Source organism: Hypomesus transpacificus, chromosome 18 (genome assembly GCF_021917145.1).
Source record: "Hypomesus transpacificus isolate Combined female chromosome 18, fHypTra1, whole genome shotgun sequence".
NCBI classification, from domain to species: domain Eukaryota; kingdom Metazoa; phylum Chordata; class Actinopteri; order Osmeriformes; family Osmeridae; genus Hypomesus; species Hypomesus transpacificus.
Window position 1 is genome coordinate 8576239 of NC_061077.1, and position 20247 is coordinate 8596485.

The 20247-nt window shown below is 42.8% G+C and overlaps 1 protein-coding gene across 4 annotated transcripts in view; it reads left to right on the top strand.

Moving 5' to 3' along the window:
• acot7 (acyl-CoA thioesterase 7) overlaps positions 1–20247 on the top strand; it is a 31058-nt gene that overhangs the window by 1099 nt on the left and 9712 nt on the right. The window contains exons 1-8 of one of the 4 annotated variants that reach the window (XM_047041142.1): positions 251–355; positions 3719–3836; positions 4711–4867; positions 9492–9583; positions 9953–10067; positions 10354–10368; positions 10559–10645; positions 19125–19241. In XM_047041142.1, coding sequence (XP_046897098.1) covers positions 279–355; positions 3719–3836; positions 4711–4867; positions 9492–9583; positions 9953–10067; positions 10354–10368; positions 10559–10645; positions 19125–19241 — 778 coding nt within the window. In that variant the 5' untranslated portion in view covers positions 251–278. Of the gene's footprint in view, positions 1–250; positions 356–3718; positions 3837–4710; positions 4868–9491; positions 9584–9952; positions 10068–10353; positions 10369–10558; positions 10646–19124; positions 19242–20247 lie in introns of those variants that run through there. The other 3 variants (XM_047041144.1, XM_047041143.1, XM_047041145.1) reach the window with 3 other exon arrangements.

The following is a 20247-nucleotide window of genomic DNA, read 5'->3' on the forward strand; positions in this document are numbered from 1 at the left end:
TCTGTACTGGAGCAATATCAATGAAGAGAACATCAGAATTCAGTGAACAAGTCATCAAATATAAAGAGAAACCATGATCATATGTGGTAGTGGGAAAGGGGTGGAGGTGGGATAAAGTGCTTGTGTGTTTGCATTGAGTATTTTTCGTGGATGCCTCAGTCACCAGATAAGGACCACAAGGAACAGATGATGTATTTACATTACTTCAACCTCTAACCCAGTTAGTCCCCTTATGCATCCGCTGTTGCCTCACACATCTGAAAAGCTTTCAACCTACGATGTGGCACTTTCATGGAAAATATTGGATTTTTAAAGGTTTTTTTCTGAAGCAAGTGAAATGTGTAGATCCACTCAGGTAACGGTAGTCCTTTGTAGACAGACATGATATTATAATAACCCTTTCAGTGTAAAAAGTAAGGGTTTGCATGCTGTATTTGTCTATGTTAATATCTTTACATTTTGAACTTGACATCTTGATGGTTGAGCATTTATGCAAAATATTTGGTTCAATGATACTTTGAGGAAGTTTAGAGTTTACAACTTTTGTTAAAGGATTTTGGTGAGTTTGAAATCTCTGTTGGGCTTTCTATTTGTAGCTCATCGTCAATCATTCAATTGTTTTTTAGCACTCTTGCTGAGTTAATGGTTCTTAACCAAAATGGAGACATTAAACCAACGCATTTGCCTTTACATCTGAACAACACATTTCCACAGAAATTCAATAAACAGAACAGAGACACAAAGATGGTGTACCAAATAGAAAGTCAATTCTAGACTTGAAGAGGATTGTCATAAATACTGGCTGAACCTATCTCTGATTCTAAGCCTTATCAGGTAGCCATGTCCTATGTTCTTTACTTGTTGTTATCAGGATGAATCACCACTCAGTCATGCTTTAAAGACAAAGGATGTTGCTGGGCCTGTTACTCTGGTTATAGTTAAGTGCGGAGTGTGTCTATGTCTAAATGTCTGTCTCAGATTAAGATGCAAGAGCATTTTCAAACCCATTTTTTCAAGCCTTCCTAAACTCACAGAGATTGCGCCTATATTCAGAATTGTACTCTCTTCATCATCACTTATCTTTACTATGAAGATTTAAGATATAGCAGGTGACATTATGAAATACATTCCAATATGAGAAACAGCATCCCCAATTCTTGTCTGAACACCTGCACTTTCTCCAGTTTGAGTTGGATTTGACAGTGGTTTCACAAAATACAGTCAAGAAGGAAATGCAGGTTAAGAACAGGATTGCTGGAACACAATTGGCTGAATAGTAGCTACAAAATTATAAATTGACATTCCACCGGCACTGATCTGTCTGTGTTGTTTAACAACTCTCAGAGGGCCTCATTAGCATACATGTGTAAAGGGGACAAACCTTTTCTATATTAACAGACAAATCTTACCTTTTGTACTTTTAATTCAGAATCCCTTACCCCACTATATGTAATACTATTACATGCTGTAAATATATGGGAACATACAGTGATCTACATTGTGTTTGGGACAAATACATTTTTCTTGACTTTCCTCCATACTCAAGTTTTAGATTTGTAATAAAACATTTACAAGTGGTTAAAGTGCAGGGGGAAAATTATTTAATGACAATTGGGGCTCAACCTTTTCTCCAGGGCGTAAAAGATACCTCGTACAGCGCAGGCAGTGATTCCCAACCTGTGAGCCAAAGCTCAATAGGATGAGGTGCCGTTTCAGACTGTCCTTACACAAACACATATGAAACACATTCACTTATGAAACGTTTCAACACATTCATACTACTGAAAACTCACATCCACATATGTGGGAAGCTCCCATCGGGCATGTACCACACAAAAACCTTTGTAGTGAGGGGTCACCAACAAAGTGTAGTAAAACAAAACTGTCAGCAAGTCAAACCCACGCACACAACAGGAGACCATAATTTCCGCTCAAACACAGACCCACACAATACTGTACCAGAACAAAAGACACTATCAACATTACAGGTAACTATTTATACATTTTTTGACACCCCGGCCTGTTGTTTTTACTTATTTTTGGGGGGTCCAAGTCTTTATTAGGGGGGTCAATCCCCCTCTAATTCGAACCCTTTTAAAGTGTACATTCTCAAGTTTTATTAAAGGTTATTTTCGTACATATTGGTTTCAACATGTAGAAATTACCCCCCATTTCAGGGCACAATAATGGTTTGGACACAGCAATAATATGTATAAATTCATATAGGCACATATAGTACATTGTTGCATATCCGTGGCATGCAATGACTGCTTGAAGTCTGTGACCCATATCACCAGGTGCTAAGTATCTTCTCTGGTGAGGCTCTGTTAGGGCTTTTCTGTAGCCATCTTCAGCTCCTACCTTTTTTTTTTTGGGGGGGGGGGAGTCCCTTTCTTCAGCATATAAAAGGTATGCACAATTGGGCTATGGAGGGCACTGTATATTATGCAAATTACTTTAACAAATAGCTCAATTGTCCTCTATTTCCACGCATGAGGATAGAGGAGTTCTCATGTGATGTACAGTATGTCCCCAGGGTTGTAGTGTCATGAAGTGATCTATCAATGACAACAAGCCAAGAGAGCATTGTAGAGAGAGCTGATGCTTTTCACTCTCAAATTGGGGTTAGTTGATAAAGGAAATGCAGATTCACAACAGGGGAAATGGGATCACAACTCATCAGGTAGTACACACATCCTCTCACAAACACTCACTCACACTGTGGGAAGTTCAGGAGATGGTGGCACCTACAATACACAGATGCTCTCTTTAGCTCTTTGTCATACACACATACACTCTGCTACTGAAATGTACATGAAGGGTGTTTATCCAATGTGTTCATCCTTTTTTTTGTTGCAAAGCATTGACTCTGGAAGCCACTCGCCACTCAGAGTCTTAGATTGGATCCTGCCAGCCCAAGATGGCGTCAAAACACATATATATTTATTTCTCGTAATCTGCTCATCCAAACTACTCACTTAACACCGCACGTCCTTGGGTCCTGACTGAGCAACACTGAGCAATACACCTGCTGGATTTCGATTGTCTGATTTTGTTGGTTATTGAGCCACAGACCCACGGAAATTCCTGCCTTTATAGTTATATGCTCGAAGTAAAGAGTGTAGCCAAAAACCTGTTGGATTTCACTAGATCTTTGTGTATGTGCGTGTGTGCGCGCGCGCGTGTGTGTGCACGTGCGTGTGTGCGTCTGGGTGTCAGCTGTTGGAGCTGATCACTTCATCAAACAGCATCCCATTAGTCCTGTGGGGTGTGTGATGTAGATGGGCTTTAAGGGGGACTATCCTTCAGTGAGACCTGACAACAGGAAGATGAACTGTCTCATTGTCTGTGTGAATTTAACCTAGCAAGAGACAGAACCCCTAGATGTTCCGGATAAGAAGGTTTATAATGATTAATATCTGAGAAAGCCTAACCAATGCTATAAGTACCCAAAAGTGTTTAGGTTTGTGTCAGAGCGTGTATCTCTGTGGTGTCAAGTATCTGTGGCGGTACTAGGCTGGTCTGTAATTTTGACTTTAAACTAAAGTAAAGCCTTCAAATATCCTCAGAGCCTTTTCAAATGTAACTGTAAATAGCAGTAGCAATACATGTACTTCTTTCTAATCCTAACTAAGTATGTACCTGTAAGTAATAGTGTTAATGCTAAGTATGTACCTGAAGTACTAGTGCTAATTCTAAGTGTGTGTCTGTTGGATAGGCTCATGCGCCCGGATGATGCCAACATTGTGGGCAACGTCCATGGTGGCACCATCCTAAAAATGATTGAAGAGGCCGGCTGTATCATTGGCACACGCCACTGCAACACCCAGCCAGGAGTAAGTATGTGTGTGTAGGCCTACCTATTTATGTTGAGTTGCTTTGACATTGTGTATGCAAGCTGGTGTGTAGTGTTTGGCAGATTTTCAGTTGAAGGTTGCAGATGTCAGGGATGTCAGAGAACAGTGTTGCTGAATGGCATGGATTGACGTAGAACTTTGTTGTTAACAATTTGACAAAAAGTATGTACTTTTCCAGTGACTTAAAAGTGGGTTTGATAATTTTGAAATGTTGAAAAGATTTGAATATTATTAAGGAAAAGATTGGAAACATTGTCGTGTCATTGTGTGTGTGTTGCATTGCATTCTTTCCCCTTATCTTTAGCCCCATTTTGATGTACATCCTATCCTATTACCTTCTAGAACATTCTGATTATGTTACAGTGAAGGCAGAATGTTGCATTATGGTACTCTGCATACTGTATGCATTGTGTTTAGCAGAGTACTTTGTGAAGAGAAGAGTCTTCTCAAAAGAAGTGTCATAGAAAACATCTTCCAACTTTTTGAAACCACTTTGGTTGGGTCCACCATAGTGGTCACCCGGTGAGCAATATAGTAAGGGCTTTAAATTCAAAATGTGTAATCATTGAGGAGACATTTTTGTAGAGACATCACATAGTGCTTATAAATATAGTACATAATCAGCAATGAGAAGTGCACAGTTATCTTCGTATTTCCGTGGTAGCCAAAGAATAGTCTGTTTTTATCAGGCACAGTGCAACAGCCTTAATCAGCTAACCGTAATTAGCAAACCCTCTCTAGGCTAATTATCTTAAGGGAACTGTTAAATAACATAGTCGCGTTGTAATCACATCATTATTACGTTTTTGAGTAGGGTGAACATTTGAATCTATTTGCTGCCTTCCGTTGTTAGGATCGCTGTGTTGCTGCTCTGGCCAGGGTGGAGCGCACAGACTTTCTGTACCCCATGTTCATCGGTGAGGTGGCTCACGTCAGCGCTGAGATCACCTACGCCTCGAAACACTCTGTGGAGGTGCAGGTCAACGTCATGTCTGAGAATATCCTCACAGGTAAGAGCTGAGAGACTTTAGTTACTACAGTGTCAGTATATTGACATAATGGTTGTATTTACAAAGGTATGAGTAGCCAAACAACGGCAATTGATGTTGGTGCTAAATGTTTTATACATGCAGAAAACCTTTCTTGGGAATTTTTCAGCTAGCCTGATCTAAGAAGGTGGTCATCCAGTCCTGACTGTTTTCAATACTAACTCCTAAAATGCCCCTATGTTGGCCTTGAAATGGTTAATAAATGACTTCATGGTGTTATACCTTTAGAAAGTCACAAGGGGGCAGTGTACTACCAGCAACACAATCATTCATGCAGTTGGTGATTGTCAATATACAGTATTTCTACCAGTAATTTTCAACACCCTAATGTAATAAAGTATATATGTTTACATTCTCCAAATTGTTTAAAAACAAAATTATTGTGCACAAACTTAGTTCATGTACACGCCTGCTCTGTTTCTCTGTCCACCAAAAAACAACAACATCAAAATGGCCTGACCCAACATGATCCTCTGACCCTGAAATGTCATCTGACAAAACAATGTGGACAATCCTATCTGACGTGCATTTTCATCATACCTGTCTGGAGTCAGCACTGATATGATCTGTGACCAGATACACATGCTGAGGTACTATAAGGGCACAAGCCATTGGCTTCACATAGCACATGTAGTATACATACAACGCACATGCTACATATGCGAGAGCTGGGACTTTTTAAAGGTAAATATGTAAAGCGGAGTTATGTAAAGAGAATTAGTGAATATTCCTTTAATCACAGAGGGATTAGGGACATTCTTTACATTCACCTCACACCCTGCCTTGTCTTTTTCGACCGGTCCAATGTCAGTGTGCCAACACACATTAGGACCAATAACAACTCTGTGAATGAATGACAGACCCAAAGAGAGAAAAGACAGAATAAGCAAAGAGAGATGGGAATTGGGCGTATTGGAGGGAGGAAGGGGAGGACGGGTGAGAAGACAAAAGAGGTATACCCCAGGCGGTCGTTGCCACAGCAACAGGGTTTATTCGTTCGGCGGTGTGTCACGAGCAGGTTGGGAGACGCGGGGGCAGAGCAATGAGATGACAGGTGGAGAGGAACTAGCTGATGCTCCACACAGGCACTGTTAAGGGTGGTGTGCCTCTCCAAATTGGAGAGGCACACCACCAAAAGGGGTTAGGACCTGGCAACCAGGTCACCGTATCAAAAATAAAGCTCTCAGTGAAACAGGTGTCAGTGTTGATGTGTTTGCGCATGTGTGAGCTGCATGCAAAAACCTTGCATTACTGTGAATGTGTCTCCATGAAGGTATGTGTGTGTGTGTCTTTCTGCGTGTGTGTTTGTGTGAATGTGTGTTGTGTGTGTGTATAGACATTTGTAAGTGTGTTTTTGCACTCATCGCAGTGTGTATATGTGTGTGAACATGTGTGTGTGCTGTGTCAGTATTTGCCCCTTTAAAGACTCCTGCGGGGCCTAGGGGAAGAGAAGATAACGGGAGCAGACATTATTTGCTTCTGTCATGTCTACTTAGCATCAGGCATCACAAACATTGACCCAGTCAGCCACAAACACTGAGTGTATATACCTGCACATCCAGCCCTTCTACATCCAAGGCTCTTATTGGGCACACATTCCAAACAGATAGCTCTGTTTATACTCAATTCCCTTAACTTATGTCACAAGAACACTTTTGGTGGTATATGTAGCTTACACATGCATAATAATAAACACGTTGTCAGGGGTTTGATCATTGTGCAAATTCATCGAAAACAAGCCCTCATGCTATATTTCCTGGGTGGAGGGACGGGAGCAGGGCATTGGAATGGAGGTCATGGATGTGTGTGTATGTGTGTTTCTTATATGTGTGTTTATTTATTTTTCTGTTTATGCATTTACATGTATGTGTGTGTGTGTGTGTGTATGTGCATGGGGCACTGGGGCTGTTGGCAATCACATGACCAGGCGTTCAGGTTCCACAGAGCCAGTCAGGCCTCATCTCGTCAGTGTGGTCTCAGTCACGCTCCCCCAGGGGAACTCTAGTTACTGTGTGCACGGGCCGTGATGATTGTTCCCGCTGGGTGGACCGTCCAGACCCATACACACACACACACACACACACACACAAACACACAGATAGCTGGATATAAATGTGGAATTCACATAATATGCATAGAAATCCACACACAGACAGTATCACATACACACATACACAGTCAGGCACACATTGGACCTACAGAGGCACAGACACATACATGCCCTCATTTACACACATACAGAGATTCCTCCCACAGACACACGCAGCATGTACAGCTGACTGCAGTGCATTGTGGGCCAGTGTTACAATGAGCATGGCAGTGCTTGTAGCTCACACAACATAGCACATGCTTCAGCAGGGGATGGAGAGTGAACAGGGAACATCAACATGTGGTATAGATGACATACAGTACATTTTTCTCTCTCTGTGGAAAACCAGAGATGTCTGCACATCTTGGCATGTGCTAAGTTTTCATAGTAAAACATACAGCATGGAGATCAAAAAGACTGAATGCAGCACCATGCACCAGAACCTGATCTGGCCTTTACCTTATTATAGAGAGAACAAAATAACACTGATGCAGTATTCACATCCCGACATCTGTAGCTCCAACAGTTTAACCAGAACAAACTCTGACCCCAGTCAGGCTTTTCTAGTCCGGAACGTCTGGCCTTTCAAAGGACAGTTTTTTTCCTTCAATGAACGGTTCTAGAAGTACGAGCTCCATTCTGTTCCGTCTATTTATATGCTCTCCTCTGTGTCTGGTTGGCCTGCAGAGAGGATGCTGTATCAAGGCTAGCTTGGCATACCTCTGTGGAAAATCTGTGGCTTTAATTATGGGATCAAGTTCTAAACTAGCCCTGCTGTACTGTCTTTGTACTGGGAACATGTTGTTCTGAAGGACGAGTGGAACACTAAGTATTTTAAGCGGTCCAGAGACAAAGAGATACTGAATATATACACACATGTATATAGAGAAACGGAGCTGAGGAGTCTGTCTCCTGGGAGTTTGGAGCGTTTAAAGTCAATGGGAAGAGAAGCTGTCCCTCTGAGAATGGCCTCTGGAGAGTAGTAAAGGGCTTGGAACATTTGGACAGGGAAAGTGGTGGGACTCTTGTTTTCACTGTGGCAGATTTGTCCTCATGGTGGCCACTGATGTGTAGTTCCTCCAAGGATAAAATGCTCCCCACTTGATATATTTGAGGAAAAAAAGACCAACGGTATGCTCAAATCCTTTACACATACATAACATACATAAATACATAACCTTTTTACTTCACCTTAGCAACCAACTCATTCGTATGCTACTCTAATACAATCCTACACCCCCTCCTCCCTTACAGTGAAGTCAGAAGGTCCAGAGGTTTTCTATTTATAGAGTCATGTCAGTCTTAGTAGAGCCGAGCATATGTAAATATATCCTCCATTTGTGCTGTGTGGAACTTCCTGGATGGTGGGCTAGAGCCAATGAGAAAGAGGCTGCTGTGCAAAGCTGGGTTGGCATGGCAACGCCGCCTCGTCTGCATGGCTTTGACTTGGGTGTAAAATGCTAATGTTATTCCCAAAAGCAGTCTGTCACATGCCCTCTCCCACTTGCAGGGAAGTAGTGTACTAATAGTCCATAGTCTTAGGATACCCTCATATTTTATGCATTGTGTAAAGGTTACAGGATGCCTAAGGAATATAATAAGGTTTTCTGACTTGAGCCATAAAGGATCAAGGATGGTTTGAACAGGGAATTTTCTATATTGTAAGCTACGAAGGAATACCACATAATGTCACTGTGCAGTAGCTACAGCATGAAGCCTTCTGTACATGTTTCCATATGGTCAGAGTCCAAGGGCATCTAATAAGGACATATCAAAGTATATACATATATACATTTACATTTAGTCATTTAGCAGAAGCTCTTATCCAGAGCGACTTACAGTAAGTACAGGGACATTCCCCCGAGGCAAGTAGGGTGAAGTGCCTTGCCCAAGGACACAACGTCAGTTACACAACGTCATTTGGTTGGCATCGAACTAGCAACCCTCTGATTACTAGCCCGATTCCCTAACCACTCAGCCATCTGACTCATATACAGTAGCTAAACAATATATAAGCTAAAACAAAATGTTTTGACCTTTACATCACCTTTCTTGATGGCTGATTTGTTCTGCGTGAGCAGATTTTAATTGTGTGACTGGAAGGCCTGCTCACACCCTATTTTGTTTTAAGGGGACAAATCCCACTGTGTGCCACAACAGAAATAGCATCTACTCAGTAAAAGTTTGAATACGGAGGCTAGAAAAAGCTATATTGCCATGACAACACCACAGCCATTTGATTCCTGCAGAGGTTTGTTTCAAGATGTGTGAGATCAACAATAATTCTTCATTGTTTTCCTGTTAGAGTATGGGTTTAAGTAACAACCAATGTTTCTGAAGATTTGAAAGATTCCAGCTTCTCTTTTGAATGGAAGGGGTTAGGGTTAAGATTGTGCTTCTCTCACTCTGAGCTCATTCCACAGTCGTTTTCTACTACAGAAAGTTTAGCTACTGTATTCAGTTTGGAAGAATGATGTTGGAAATTTATGTTCACAGGCGCCAAGAAACTGACCAACAAGGCAGCTTTATGGTATGTCCCCTTCTCCATCCAGAACCTGGAGAAGATTATTAAAGTGCCTCCAATCAAGGTAGGTGGACTAAGCGACACATTTGCACATGACCTTTAAATACTATTTAATGGTGAAGGAATGGATGGGGGCTTAGATGGCTAGCCTCTATCTGGAGCCCAGTTGAGCTGTGAAGGGTGGAAGTGAGCTGAATGAAGCACACATCTTCATGAGGAGGCCCGAGCCCTGGCCTCTGAACCCTGGGGACACAACCCAAACCCTCCGGTCAACAGAAAGACTAAGGTAGCAGCAGTGGGCAGTAGAATATGACAGTGTGATGGAGTGTATGTGACAACCTGCACACTGACGCTACCATGGCTCACATAATCGTCCTTCTTCACTGTTCATCTTAATGTGTCATCTCTGTTTGTGTTTGCGTGTGTCCTCCAGTATGCCAGTGTGGAACAGGAGGCGGAAGGGAAGAGGCGATATGAGGCCCAGAAGATGGAGAGACTGGAGACCAAGGAGAGAAACGGAGAGCTGAGTCGTCCTGTTCCTGCCCCAGGTAACCAGCCAGAAAGTGTAAACAAAATAATCAACAATGACTATGAGACAATGATTGCAGAAGACCCAGAATTGTAGTAAGAGCACGCACGCCGTGCTGGTCGATAACCGCAGCAGGGAATTTGTTCTTAAGATTTGATGAAATAAGATAATGGTCATGATTGAGGATCATCTTAAACCATCTGTACTGACGAACTGCCTCAGACACTGGTTGGTGCCTCAGCGGAATAAATGGGATGCGTTTCGGTCCTAGTCTAATTTTGTCTTTTTCAAATGATCTGCTGCAGATAGAACAACACAAGGTAGGACAATCTCATTGTGTTTGGGTGTGTGTGTGTGTATGTTGGAGAGGGGGTTACATAGAAGTTGGGCAAAATAATAATAACTCTTAAGAGTTGACAGGAATACACTGGTCATACTACAACTTTTCTCTACTTCTGTGTATGCGTGTATGTGGTTACATATGTGTTTGTGTGTGTGTGTGTAATGCAGAGCCACACACTGTTGGATTCAGCCAGTCTAGCCTGATTCATCTAGTGGGACCCTCTGACTGCACACTGCTAGGATTTGTCCACGGAGGTAAGTGAATCACTATGCACAGAGATGAGCAGAGCGTGTGTGTGTGTGTGGGAAGCTCAGTGATCAGCTCATTCCTTAGTGAGTTGATTGTAAATTAACTGCATTTTAACTAAGTACACAGGATGTCCTGGACTGAAATACCACTAAGCTGTTTCATCCAGTACGGTGCTGAACACATACTATACACACATAAACACACATGCTAACACTCATTGTACCTTGGGCTGGCTCTGTCTAAGGGTGTCCTTAAGTCCAGACTCCTTTCTATCTGTCAGAGGCCAGTCCCGCTGGCCTTCCCATACTGCTCCTTGCTCTGTCCTCCCAAGTCATCCATTCACTTCCACTCAGATAAATACTGATTCATCCTCTGGAAGTAGCCAAGTCATTAAGACTCAGCGATTAGGACACACAAGCTGAATGGGAAAACAGATTGTGGTTTTAGCAGCCAAAGAAGGAAGGAAGGAAAGAAAGAGAGAGAGAGAGAGAGAGAGAGAGAGAGAGAGAAGAGAGAGAGAGAGAGAGAGAGAGAGAGAGAGAGAGAGAGAGAGAGAGAGAGAGAGAGAGAGAGAGAGAGAGAGAGAGAGAGAGAAGCTAGCAGGCATTGAAGCCTCCCTAGGACCTGGCTTGGGATTACTGTTTGATTATCAATCATGTGAGTTGCATTGGGTCTCTCTTTCTCTCGCTAGCTCTTTTTCATTTTCTTTTTTCACACATTGCTAATGAAGCAATCAGTCAAGACAGTATGCTGTAGGGGCACATTGTCATAGAGAAAACAGACTGGAGGAAGCAGCCTATAGTATTGTCTAAATGTCAAATGGTGACCTGAAGCATGTGACCATGCATGTGAAAATGGAGCTCTTTAGCTGTCCTGTCTACTGACTAAGGTGGTGATGCTAGCTTATCAACAAAGTATAATCCTGCTGTGGGCTACTCAGCTGGCCAGTGACACAGCATGCCTCATATACCATATGGAAGGTACCATATGCACTCCATTTCTGACTATGTCAAATATGAAAATTCATGAATATTGTGACAATGTAAATATATGTCAGATTAAACCCTGGCACTATGGCTGTTTTCCCACATTTGTTTGAGGTGCAGGTACTGCCAGTGGCTGCTATTTTCAATGGTTAGTGGCATTGGCTCTGCAGTTAGTTTAGCAATGCAATATGTATGTTTTAGTCTTCTGAGATCAGTCTTTAGACACTGGTCATTGTCCATTACTGCAAAACACCTAAAATAGACATCCTTCATTGAAAGCACATTTTATTCTGGGTTAGTTTAACAAGGGTCTTGTAAACATGTCATGATTTTGAAGTGTGAGTATTATAACAATTAGTAGGGCATTGTCACCTTCTTTCACCAGAAGTATTAAGGTAAACAACAAGTACTTTAGATGACTGCGGCATCAGCTTCAAACGTTTCACTGCGTTCTAACTGATGCCAGCACATTTATCAGATCTGTGCCTCACTCTCCCGTACCTGTCACTCTGTCCGACAGTACTGCGGAATGTTAAGAAGAAAGGGAAAAGTTAAGAAAAAAGCTGCAGGCAAATGTATCAGTATGCTAGTCAGCGTCCAGCTGGACTATCCCAGTCCTGTCTCCCTTGTGATCCTCCGGGAGAGATGGATGATGAAAAGAAAAACCTTCAGTGGGTGGAGGAAGGAAGCAAGAAAAAAATGGTGTGTGAGAGAGTTGGATAGACAGACATAGAAAAGAATCAGCTTGGGATGACTGGAGATGTGTCTATGATCGGTGTATTGATTCCCTCCTCCTGCCTGCCAACTTCTAAGCTGGCCTCGTTACTCCACATAAAAAGACAGCTGGTAAACAAGAGCAAGATATATCAGATTCTGAGATCAACTCTCACCTCACATCCTGGAGCATGCCTTGCCAGCTAATGAATCATTGACCAGGTTTCATCTAACTTTTAAAACTGCAGGAATCAATCCCCTGCAAAAACTTGCAAAAGCAAGAGTTTTGGGGGCTTAGAGAAGTTGTACAATATTACTCTAGGGTATGGGGAATCGGTCTGGAATTTTATCAGAGCCCTTATGTCCTTGAGAGAGTAATTTCATGGGTTTTGTGGAATTGCTTTTTGACTTTCTGTACTTGTAGGAAGTAAATTAAAACTGGACATGGCTATTAAATAAGACGTGTTTGTGTGTGAATGTGTGTGTATTGTGAGGATGTGTAAGACAAGGCAGAGCGAAAAACATTCAGGAATATCGATTGTGAGGACAATTATTGAGTGATAGAAAAGAAGTTTGAGAGGGAAACAAACAGAAAGAGGGAAGGAGAGGGGACAAGATGAGACACAGATGTGATGTGTGGGACTTTTTAATTTGTTTGGCACTGAGGAATCAGTCCAATTAACAAGCAAATGGGGAACAAGCGCCATCCATTTAGAATGCATTTTGTGGCCTTCTCTCTGCCTCTCGTCCCTCACATGAGGAGGCTCATTAAGCAGCGCTGCATGAGCCCTGCTGAGGAGGATACTGCCGCTGCTGCTGTGTTTACATAACCCTCAATCAGAGCAACCAACCACGATTCTCTCTTGCTCTTTCTCTCTCTGTCTCTCTCTGTCTCTTTCAAACACACTCTAACATAAACATTGTTACAGACTGCAGTGCATTTTCCATTGCTAAAGTGAGTGACAGTGAACGATAATAGCACAGCTCCTCTCCTATTCTGTTTACAGTAATATGAAACCAGACTTTCAGGGAGTTGACCGCATGCGTCAATGGGGCATACTTTACACTGACACTAATGTGCTGTAGATCACATAGTGGCTTTTGGTAGATGTCACACCTCACCTCAGTCCTTAGGGATGTGTCTGTTTTAAGGGTTATAAACGTTTTTGTGTGATATGTAATGCAGCCCTATATTGTCCATCTAGCTATTATCATTTTTAGAAACATCTCCTATCCATTTCTCTTTTCCCTCTACAAGATGTTGGGGTGGTTGGGTGAGATGAAAGTGTGGAGAAACGGCATGGAAGTGTCTGAATGAGAGAAGAGATCAGAGAGAAGCCAATCTCAGTGCCCCCCCCCACCCCCACCCACCCCCTTTAGTCCCCGTGTTCTAAAGAAGCTTTCCACTGTTTCCATGGAAACAGCACTTGATTGCCACAGGCTCGGAGACCATGTCAGTCTTATTAAAACAAATAGACTAATGAATAAAGTGAAAATGGTAGTCAGTGGTGGTTTAAAATGTACATGAGTATCCTCTCATGGACTTCTTATTTTTAATTATCAACTAGATTTTTTGTATAGAAGGGTACCAGCCTATTGCTGCAGAAGGCTACATTCTGAGGCCATTTTCTGTAGGTAATAATTGTCCTCCCAGCTGTTCCCAAGTTACTGTAAAAGTAGGTTGAATCAAAATGAAAGTTTATTTTCCTGTAATGTTCTCCTTTATGTTCACATGATGTGTGTGCGTGTGAGAGAGAGTTGAAGAGAGAGTGGGAGAGAGAGAGAGAGAGTGGGAGAGAGAGAGAGAGAGTGGGAGAGAGAGAGAATGGGGGGGGGAGAGAGAGAGAGAAAGAGAGAGAGAAAGAGGAACATTTCTTGAACTGATATACGGGTGTGAGAGAGAGCCAGGCTGCCAGGCGCCAGAAGACCGACCCATCACCGAAGGTCTATCTAGTCTGCACAGGGCTCAAAAGATATAAAGATGTCACTGTTCTGCATAAACCAACTAAGGAAGACAGGGATCTGTGTCCGCTGAAGCTAGTGCAAGTGACCTTTGTGAGAAATGTGTGCGAGGGAGAGAGTGTATGTACGGATATGTGTTGACTTGTGTGTGTATCATGAGAGGCTCGACCACGGTGCAGGGTGTAGGGCAGAGCCGGTGCAGGGTGTAGGGCAGAGCCGGTGCAGGGTGTAGGGCAGAGCCGGTGCAGGGTGTAGGGCAGAGCCGGTGCAGGGTGTAGGGCAGAGCCGGTGCAGGGTGTAGGGCAGTGCGTCACAGCCGGGCAGAGCAGGCAAAAGTGGGTTCAAACAAAGAAACTGGTTTATTCACTAACAAAAACAACATAGGTCAGGAAGCAAAACATCAAAGTTACTGGGAACACAAAAGGTTGCTCCTCACCTTGGATCCTTAGCCTGGCTCTGCCCTCCTACGTACTTCCGCTCAATTTGGATTTTGCTTCTGTACTAGGTCTGGGATTTCAGTGCATCAGTCGGTTTTTTAGAAACACATTTATTGTAGGTCCAATCAGCGAACAGAGAGAGTGGCTGAGAACGATGACGTTGATGTTGTGTGCTAGTTTGAGTTGTAGTTGGCGGAGAAAGATGCGATTGAAGCTATTCGGTCCGTTGTGGCAACGGTGCCGAATATCCATAAAGCCGGAGCAAGAACAATCCTTGCTGAGGTTTGTTGGTGGCCATGATATTGTGGCCCTCCTCCCCACAGGGTTCAGGAAAAGTTTGATTTTCCAGCTACGGCAGCTAGCTCTGTTACAGTAGTGGTGAAGGAATTGGCTAAGGCGAATGCTAGCGATTGGTTATGGCAGATCAGAGTGGCTCTAGGCAGATCCAATAGTTTTAAACTTCCACAGAGTACCCGCCCTTATGGAAGTTAACGCTTGTCAATGGAGCGATCCTAGACCCTCTGTACAAAGGAAATGTACGAAGGTCTGGTTAGGACCAGGCTATTGGATCCTACCAATGGATTCTCAACTTAAAGTTCTTCTGGCATCGACCTCTGTTTGTGCCAGGTATGCTCTCTCTCGCTTGGTATCTGGGTCCAGCCTTTTGTCCTCTCTCCTTCCCCCGCCTGAGCTCCCGCCTCAATCAGAGGACTGAGGCATTTGCACCTGTCGGCGTGGTGCATTCTGGGAGGCGTAGTTCTCCCGTCAGCCATCTTGTGGCATGGTAGCCACTCACAGAGGGAAACATACTGCCCCTCTACCACACGTCCTCTCGTGATGTTTTGATATTTTATGCATCATTCATGACTGTTTTGAAAAGTCCGTTTTATGGATATTTCCATTTAGGTGATCAAACCTTTAAATGTGTGTGGAAGTTTTTACCCAAACACTAATGCACTGAAGCAGCCCACTACATTCACTTCAAGTTAATAACAAAACCTACATTGGCTATGGATAAGTTTAGGAGAAGAATTGTCAGTAGGATTTGACACTTCATGACTTTAAAGACTGATAATATTGATCACAGCTCTTTGGCTGGTTTGACTAACAGTCCAAATCTATGAAAGTGTAACTAGTGTACTCAAGTCTCAAGATAACTTTTTACCTCTCCTATACTTATGCTGGTTATTTGTATCCTGCTAACTTTGAGTCTGTGTCTATAATTGTGACACTTTTCTCATAGCAGCCGTATGCTGGCACTGAATTTCAACTGTAACCATGACAGCGCCTACGTGCTATTTCTAGAACTGTCCGTGCACAATTACATGAAAGTGCCACAGATATGTTGTTTATGCCGGCCCCACGCCAAGTAAGGCCCTGAACAGCTGGAAAGAGTAAAACAGCGGACAAATATACATAAAGTGTATGGCTTACAGGACCTCTGGGCTGCTCTACAAAAATATTAACGGGAGCCGTTTCTATGGAAACACCTCATTAGGAGGCAGTTTGAGCCGTTTGATTATACCGTTCATGATTAAAGCTCTTGCTGGGTAGAGAGAGAAAGAACGTGTGTGGGAGAGAGGGAGTGATGCGGCTTGGGAGAGAGAGAGACAGAAAGACAGAAAAATACAGGGATTGAGAGAGACAGAGAGAGAGAGAGAGAGAGAGAGAGAGAGAGAGAGAGAGAGAGAGAGAGAGAGCAAGTGCGAGGACAGAAAAAAGAACATTTTATTTACCAGCAGAGGGCTGTTTTGTGGGTTATAATTAAAGGCCTGAAGTTAGTAGTCAGGGTTGACGGAGACAAGAGCTGCCCAGAAGACTCCTTTTGTTGTTCTAATGCCTGCTCTTGGCTGAGAGCATTGTGCAAGAAGATTTGGGGTAATCGTCACAAGGAATCTAATCACGGAGATACTCTGCCCCGTGGCCAACTGGGTTCCTCTGGGATTTGGTTACTAATTGCTCTTTTTTCCATTGTGCAGTGAGCTCTCCCTCTGCAGCCGCCACCCACCCACCCCCACCCTCTCTCCCTCTGTCCTTCTCTCCCTCGCTTCCTCTTCTCCATCCTGAGGCGTAGTGAGAGTCATAGTGCGCTATGTCACTCTTTGGATGTGCAATGTGCAGCCCGAGGCAGTTGTGGCCTTGCTTGTCCTCATTGCCATCTCATAAGGACCTACGCCAACCTTTCACATTTACAGTAAACGGGTAGGGTTTTGTAGAAGGCCTTTTGCCATGTTTATTGAATTTGTGTTTTAAATGTACTATTCTCCAGGTTTATTTTAATGTTTGCATCCCAGCTAATAAAAGTAATAAACTACCTAAGCAGGGCAGCATTTACACCTGACCAGTCCTGCGATATAAGCCGCAGATTGGACTGAGAGCTGCAAAGGCAATAGTGGGTATACCCTCATCAGAGCAACCTGATAAAATGATGACGATGACCTACGTCACTTAATGTCCTGAGGAGATCCTTAAACACCACCTGGGCCTGATCCCACAAGGAAATCACACAAATCTGTTGGTTGACAAATGCAAGGTCTCCACGGCAAATTCAGCATACTGTTCTTCATTAATGCTGTAGATCCCAGCTTCCCCAGCATGGTGTTGATTAGGAGTTGACTACAGTTGTTCTATCTTACTAAGGTGTGTCAGTCACTACTGGACAGCTCTCTGATTTCATAGCCCTGAACCTGTATTGTGATCAACTAAATGGTCCTGATAGCCAGATATCTTTCCAAGTCTGAGCCAACTGTTTAGTTACACTGGTGATGGAGACTTAGAAGAACAAAACAATGTTGGGCTAATTGGCAATCCACTTTGTTTTTTGTTTTTTTGAATGCTTATTTTTCTCCTTGAGGCAAACTATTTTCCTCGAGAGCTGACAACAGCAGGAGGTAGTGGAAGGGAATCAATGCAATGGGAACACAGTCTCATTAGAACCCAAACCACTCTTTTCTAACTCTGTGTCTACTGTGTCTGGAAACCTGCAATGAAGACATTCTAAGCATTAGGCTGTATTAGGAGGAGCAGAATCAACATGGTGGTCATAAAAGGATCAGAGAAATCAGGATACATTTTTATATTTCAGATAGAGCATCACTTTACATCTGTAAAGACTTGACATTCCTGAAAAGTTCAGTTAAACTTTCTTAACAATCACCTATCCTAGAACAAAAAGCCCTCCAGTATGTTTTGCACTTGTAGATACAAAGATATTGAGTGCAAATTATCTTTCAACATTTTGATTAATGATTCCCAAGGGGCCTCTGGAAAGTGCCCGATCATGGGCAGGGTGGCTGCATGCACAGACACGACTTCCCATGGCTCTGAATACAGCAGACGACTTGATGCTCTTGACCCAGGGGAAATTCAGTCCAAAGTGAGATCCCATCAATTTTCACGTAACACATTGTGGGGGGGACGATGACAAATCTGTGCTTTGGAAAACGCTTCTCAACAGGCGTTTGGGGTTTAGTGAATAACTTCCCTACCCACACACTGACAGCAGCGCCAACTGTAGCCTCCTCTCAGATGTACAGCCGCATCAAATCAACAGAGACACAGGGGAGATGTGGCCAGGCACCTCTTTTTTTATGGATAACACCCTGCTTTCTTCCATGCAAAAGTGAGAGTTGACAATCAAATAGCCTCCCATGATGTGGTCGGTCTTATTCTAACCTGTGTGTAACGAATGGCAAAAAAAAAAACATCTCGCATTGCGATCTAAATGATAGTTCCTGAGATTGTACTGTGACAGTGGAACCTATTTTCCTCTCCTTATTCAAGCAAGGTGTTAAGTTTCCACTAATCCATAGTGTGGCCTCCGCAGATGTAAACAGTGTCAGCGAAATCCAAACAGAGTGACACTTTGGGCATTTGGAATGGAAACACATTTTTTTGTCAACTCTCCAGGTCACAACAGACAGTACACTTACAGCTGTATCCGAGTGAAAATGGCAGGCTCTGCCTGTGTTCACCCACGGTTTCAGCTTTTCTTAAAAACAGAGCTAGCACAGATGATGAGAGCCTTCGGAAGTCAAGACAGAATCACCAAGCACACCTATTGATTTTCTGTAAGGCAGGGGAAAAAAACATGAACATGTAGGTCTCAGTGAATGAATGAGTGAGGTGGGCCTATAATCGAAAACTCAGGAACGCACCTTTGCACACGGGTTTGATGAGAAAGAGATGACCCCCCCATCACCACCAACCTCTGCCAGACATTCAAGATGCCCCACCATATTGGAGAACTACAGTCCCAAGAAAGTCTCTGTGAAGTCAAAGCCAAAATAAATTTTATCAACAGTAGATTAGTATACTGTACCCCACCAATTTGACGTATCTCCTAATCATAGTGTGTGTCACTTACTGTGCTGTTCCAACAATAGGTGTGACTATGAAGTTAATGGACGAAGTGGCTGGTATTGTGGCAGCTCGACACTGCAAGACCAACATTGTCACTGCCTCTGTGGATGCCATCAACTTCCATCGCAAGATAAAAAAAGGTATATATTCCTACTCAAATACTGCACATATGGTTACCATTCAGTTGTAACCATCTGTAATTATCCTTGTAGACCCATCCTTATCTTCTCCTGTACTGATGGAGTTCCTAAACCCTAAACCAACTCTCAGAATATCAGCAGAAACAGGCCCAGCTGCAAGTTCACATTTGCTTGTTAAAGCTTGTAAAGACAATGTAGGTGGGTGCTGGTATCCAGTTTTTAGGCTGCAATACAGTCAATAAAATAGACTCAAGGAGTGTTTGATTCAACAGATTTCTCAGTTTGTACAAACAGTGCTAACAGATATTAGCATTAGCTGTGCCAATTAGGTAATTAGCTAACTGCTGCTGCCACTGGCTACAGGAAGAGTGATGTACCTGCCACTTTTATTACGTTATTTAACTAGTCTACAATAAGCTGAGACGCTAATGAATCCCAGTTCATGAATAGTCCATTACCTGTTAATGTGGAAAACCCAACAGGCTATAAATATGGCCTCAGACAGCTAAATATTACACAGGTGAATTAGCTGCAGCTAAGTGGCATCACATTATAGATAATGAAGATCAGCCAACTTATTGGAGCAGTATCATGTCTGGGAAAGTATGTGGTCTTTTTCCCTTTATTTCACAAGGACCAACATTTTATTCATGACACTTGTACCTTTTGTTTTTCTCCAGTTCTATTGCATTTATTTCTATTATGTGATTAGTGGAGGCTTATCTTACTGCTGTCAGTGGCAATGGTTCTAAAACAGTCACGACAAGAATAGTGCTATAGACCTCTGGTAGGGGCCATTATAATCCAATCTTTGAAACAGCTCTGTTATAATAATGCTACAGGATTTCATTTAGCTAATTATTATTAGTTGGCATCAGAGTTGGCTACTAATCATTTTCTGCTGTTTATTGAATAATTATTTTACCTACCAGGTTTTTCATAGCAACTTTCAGACCACCTTAATATCTTGACAGAGATTTCACCATTTGTAAAATATTTAGAAACT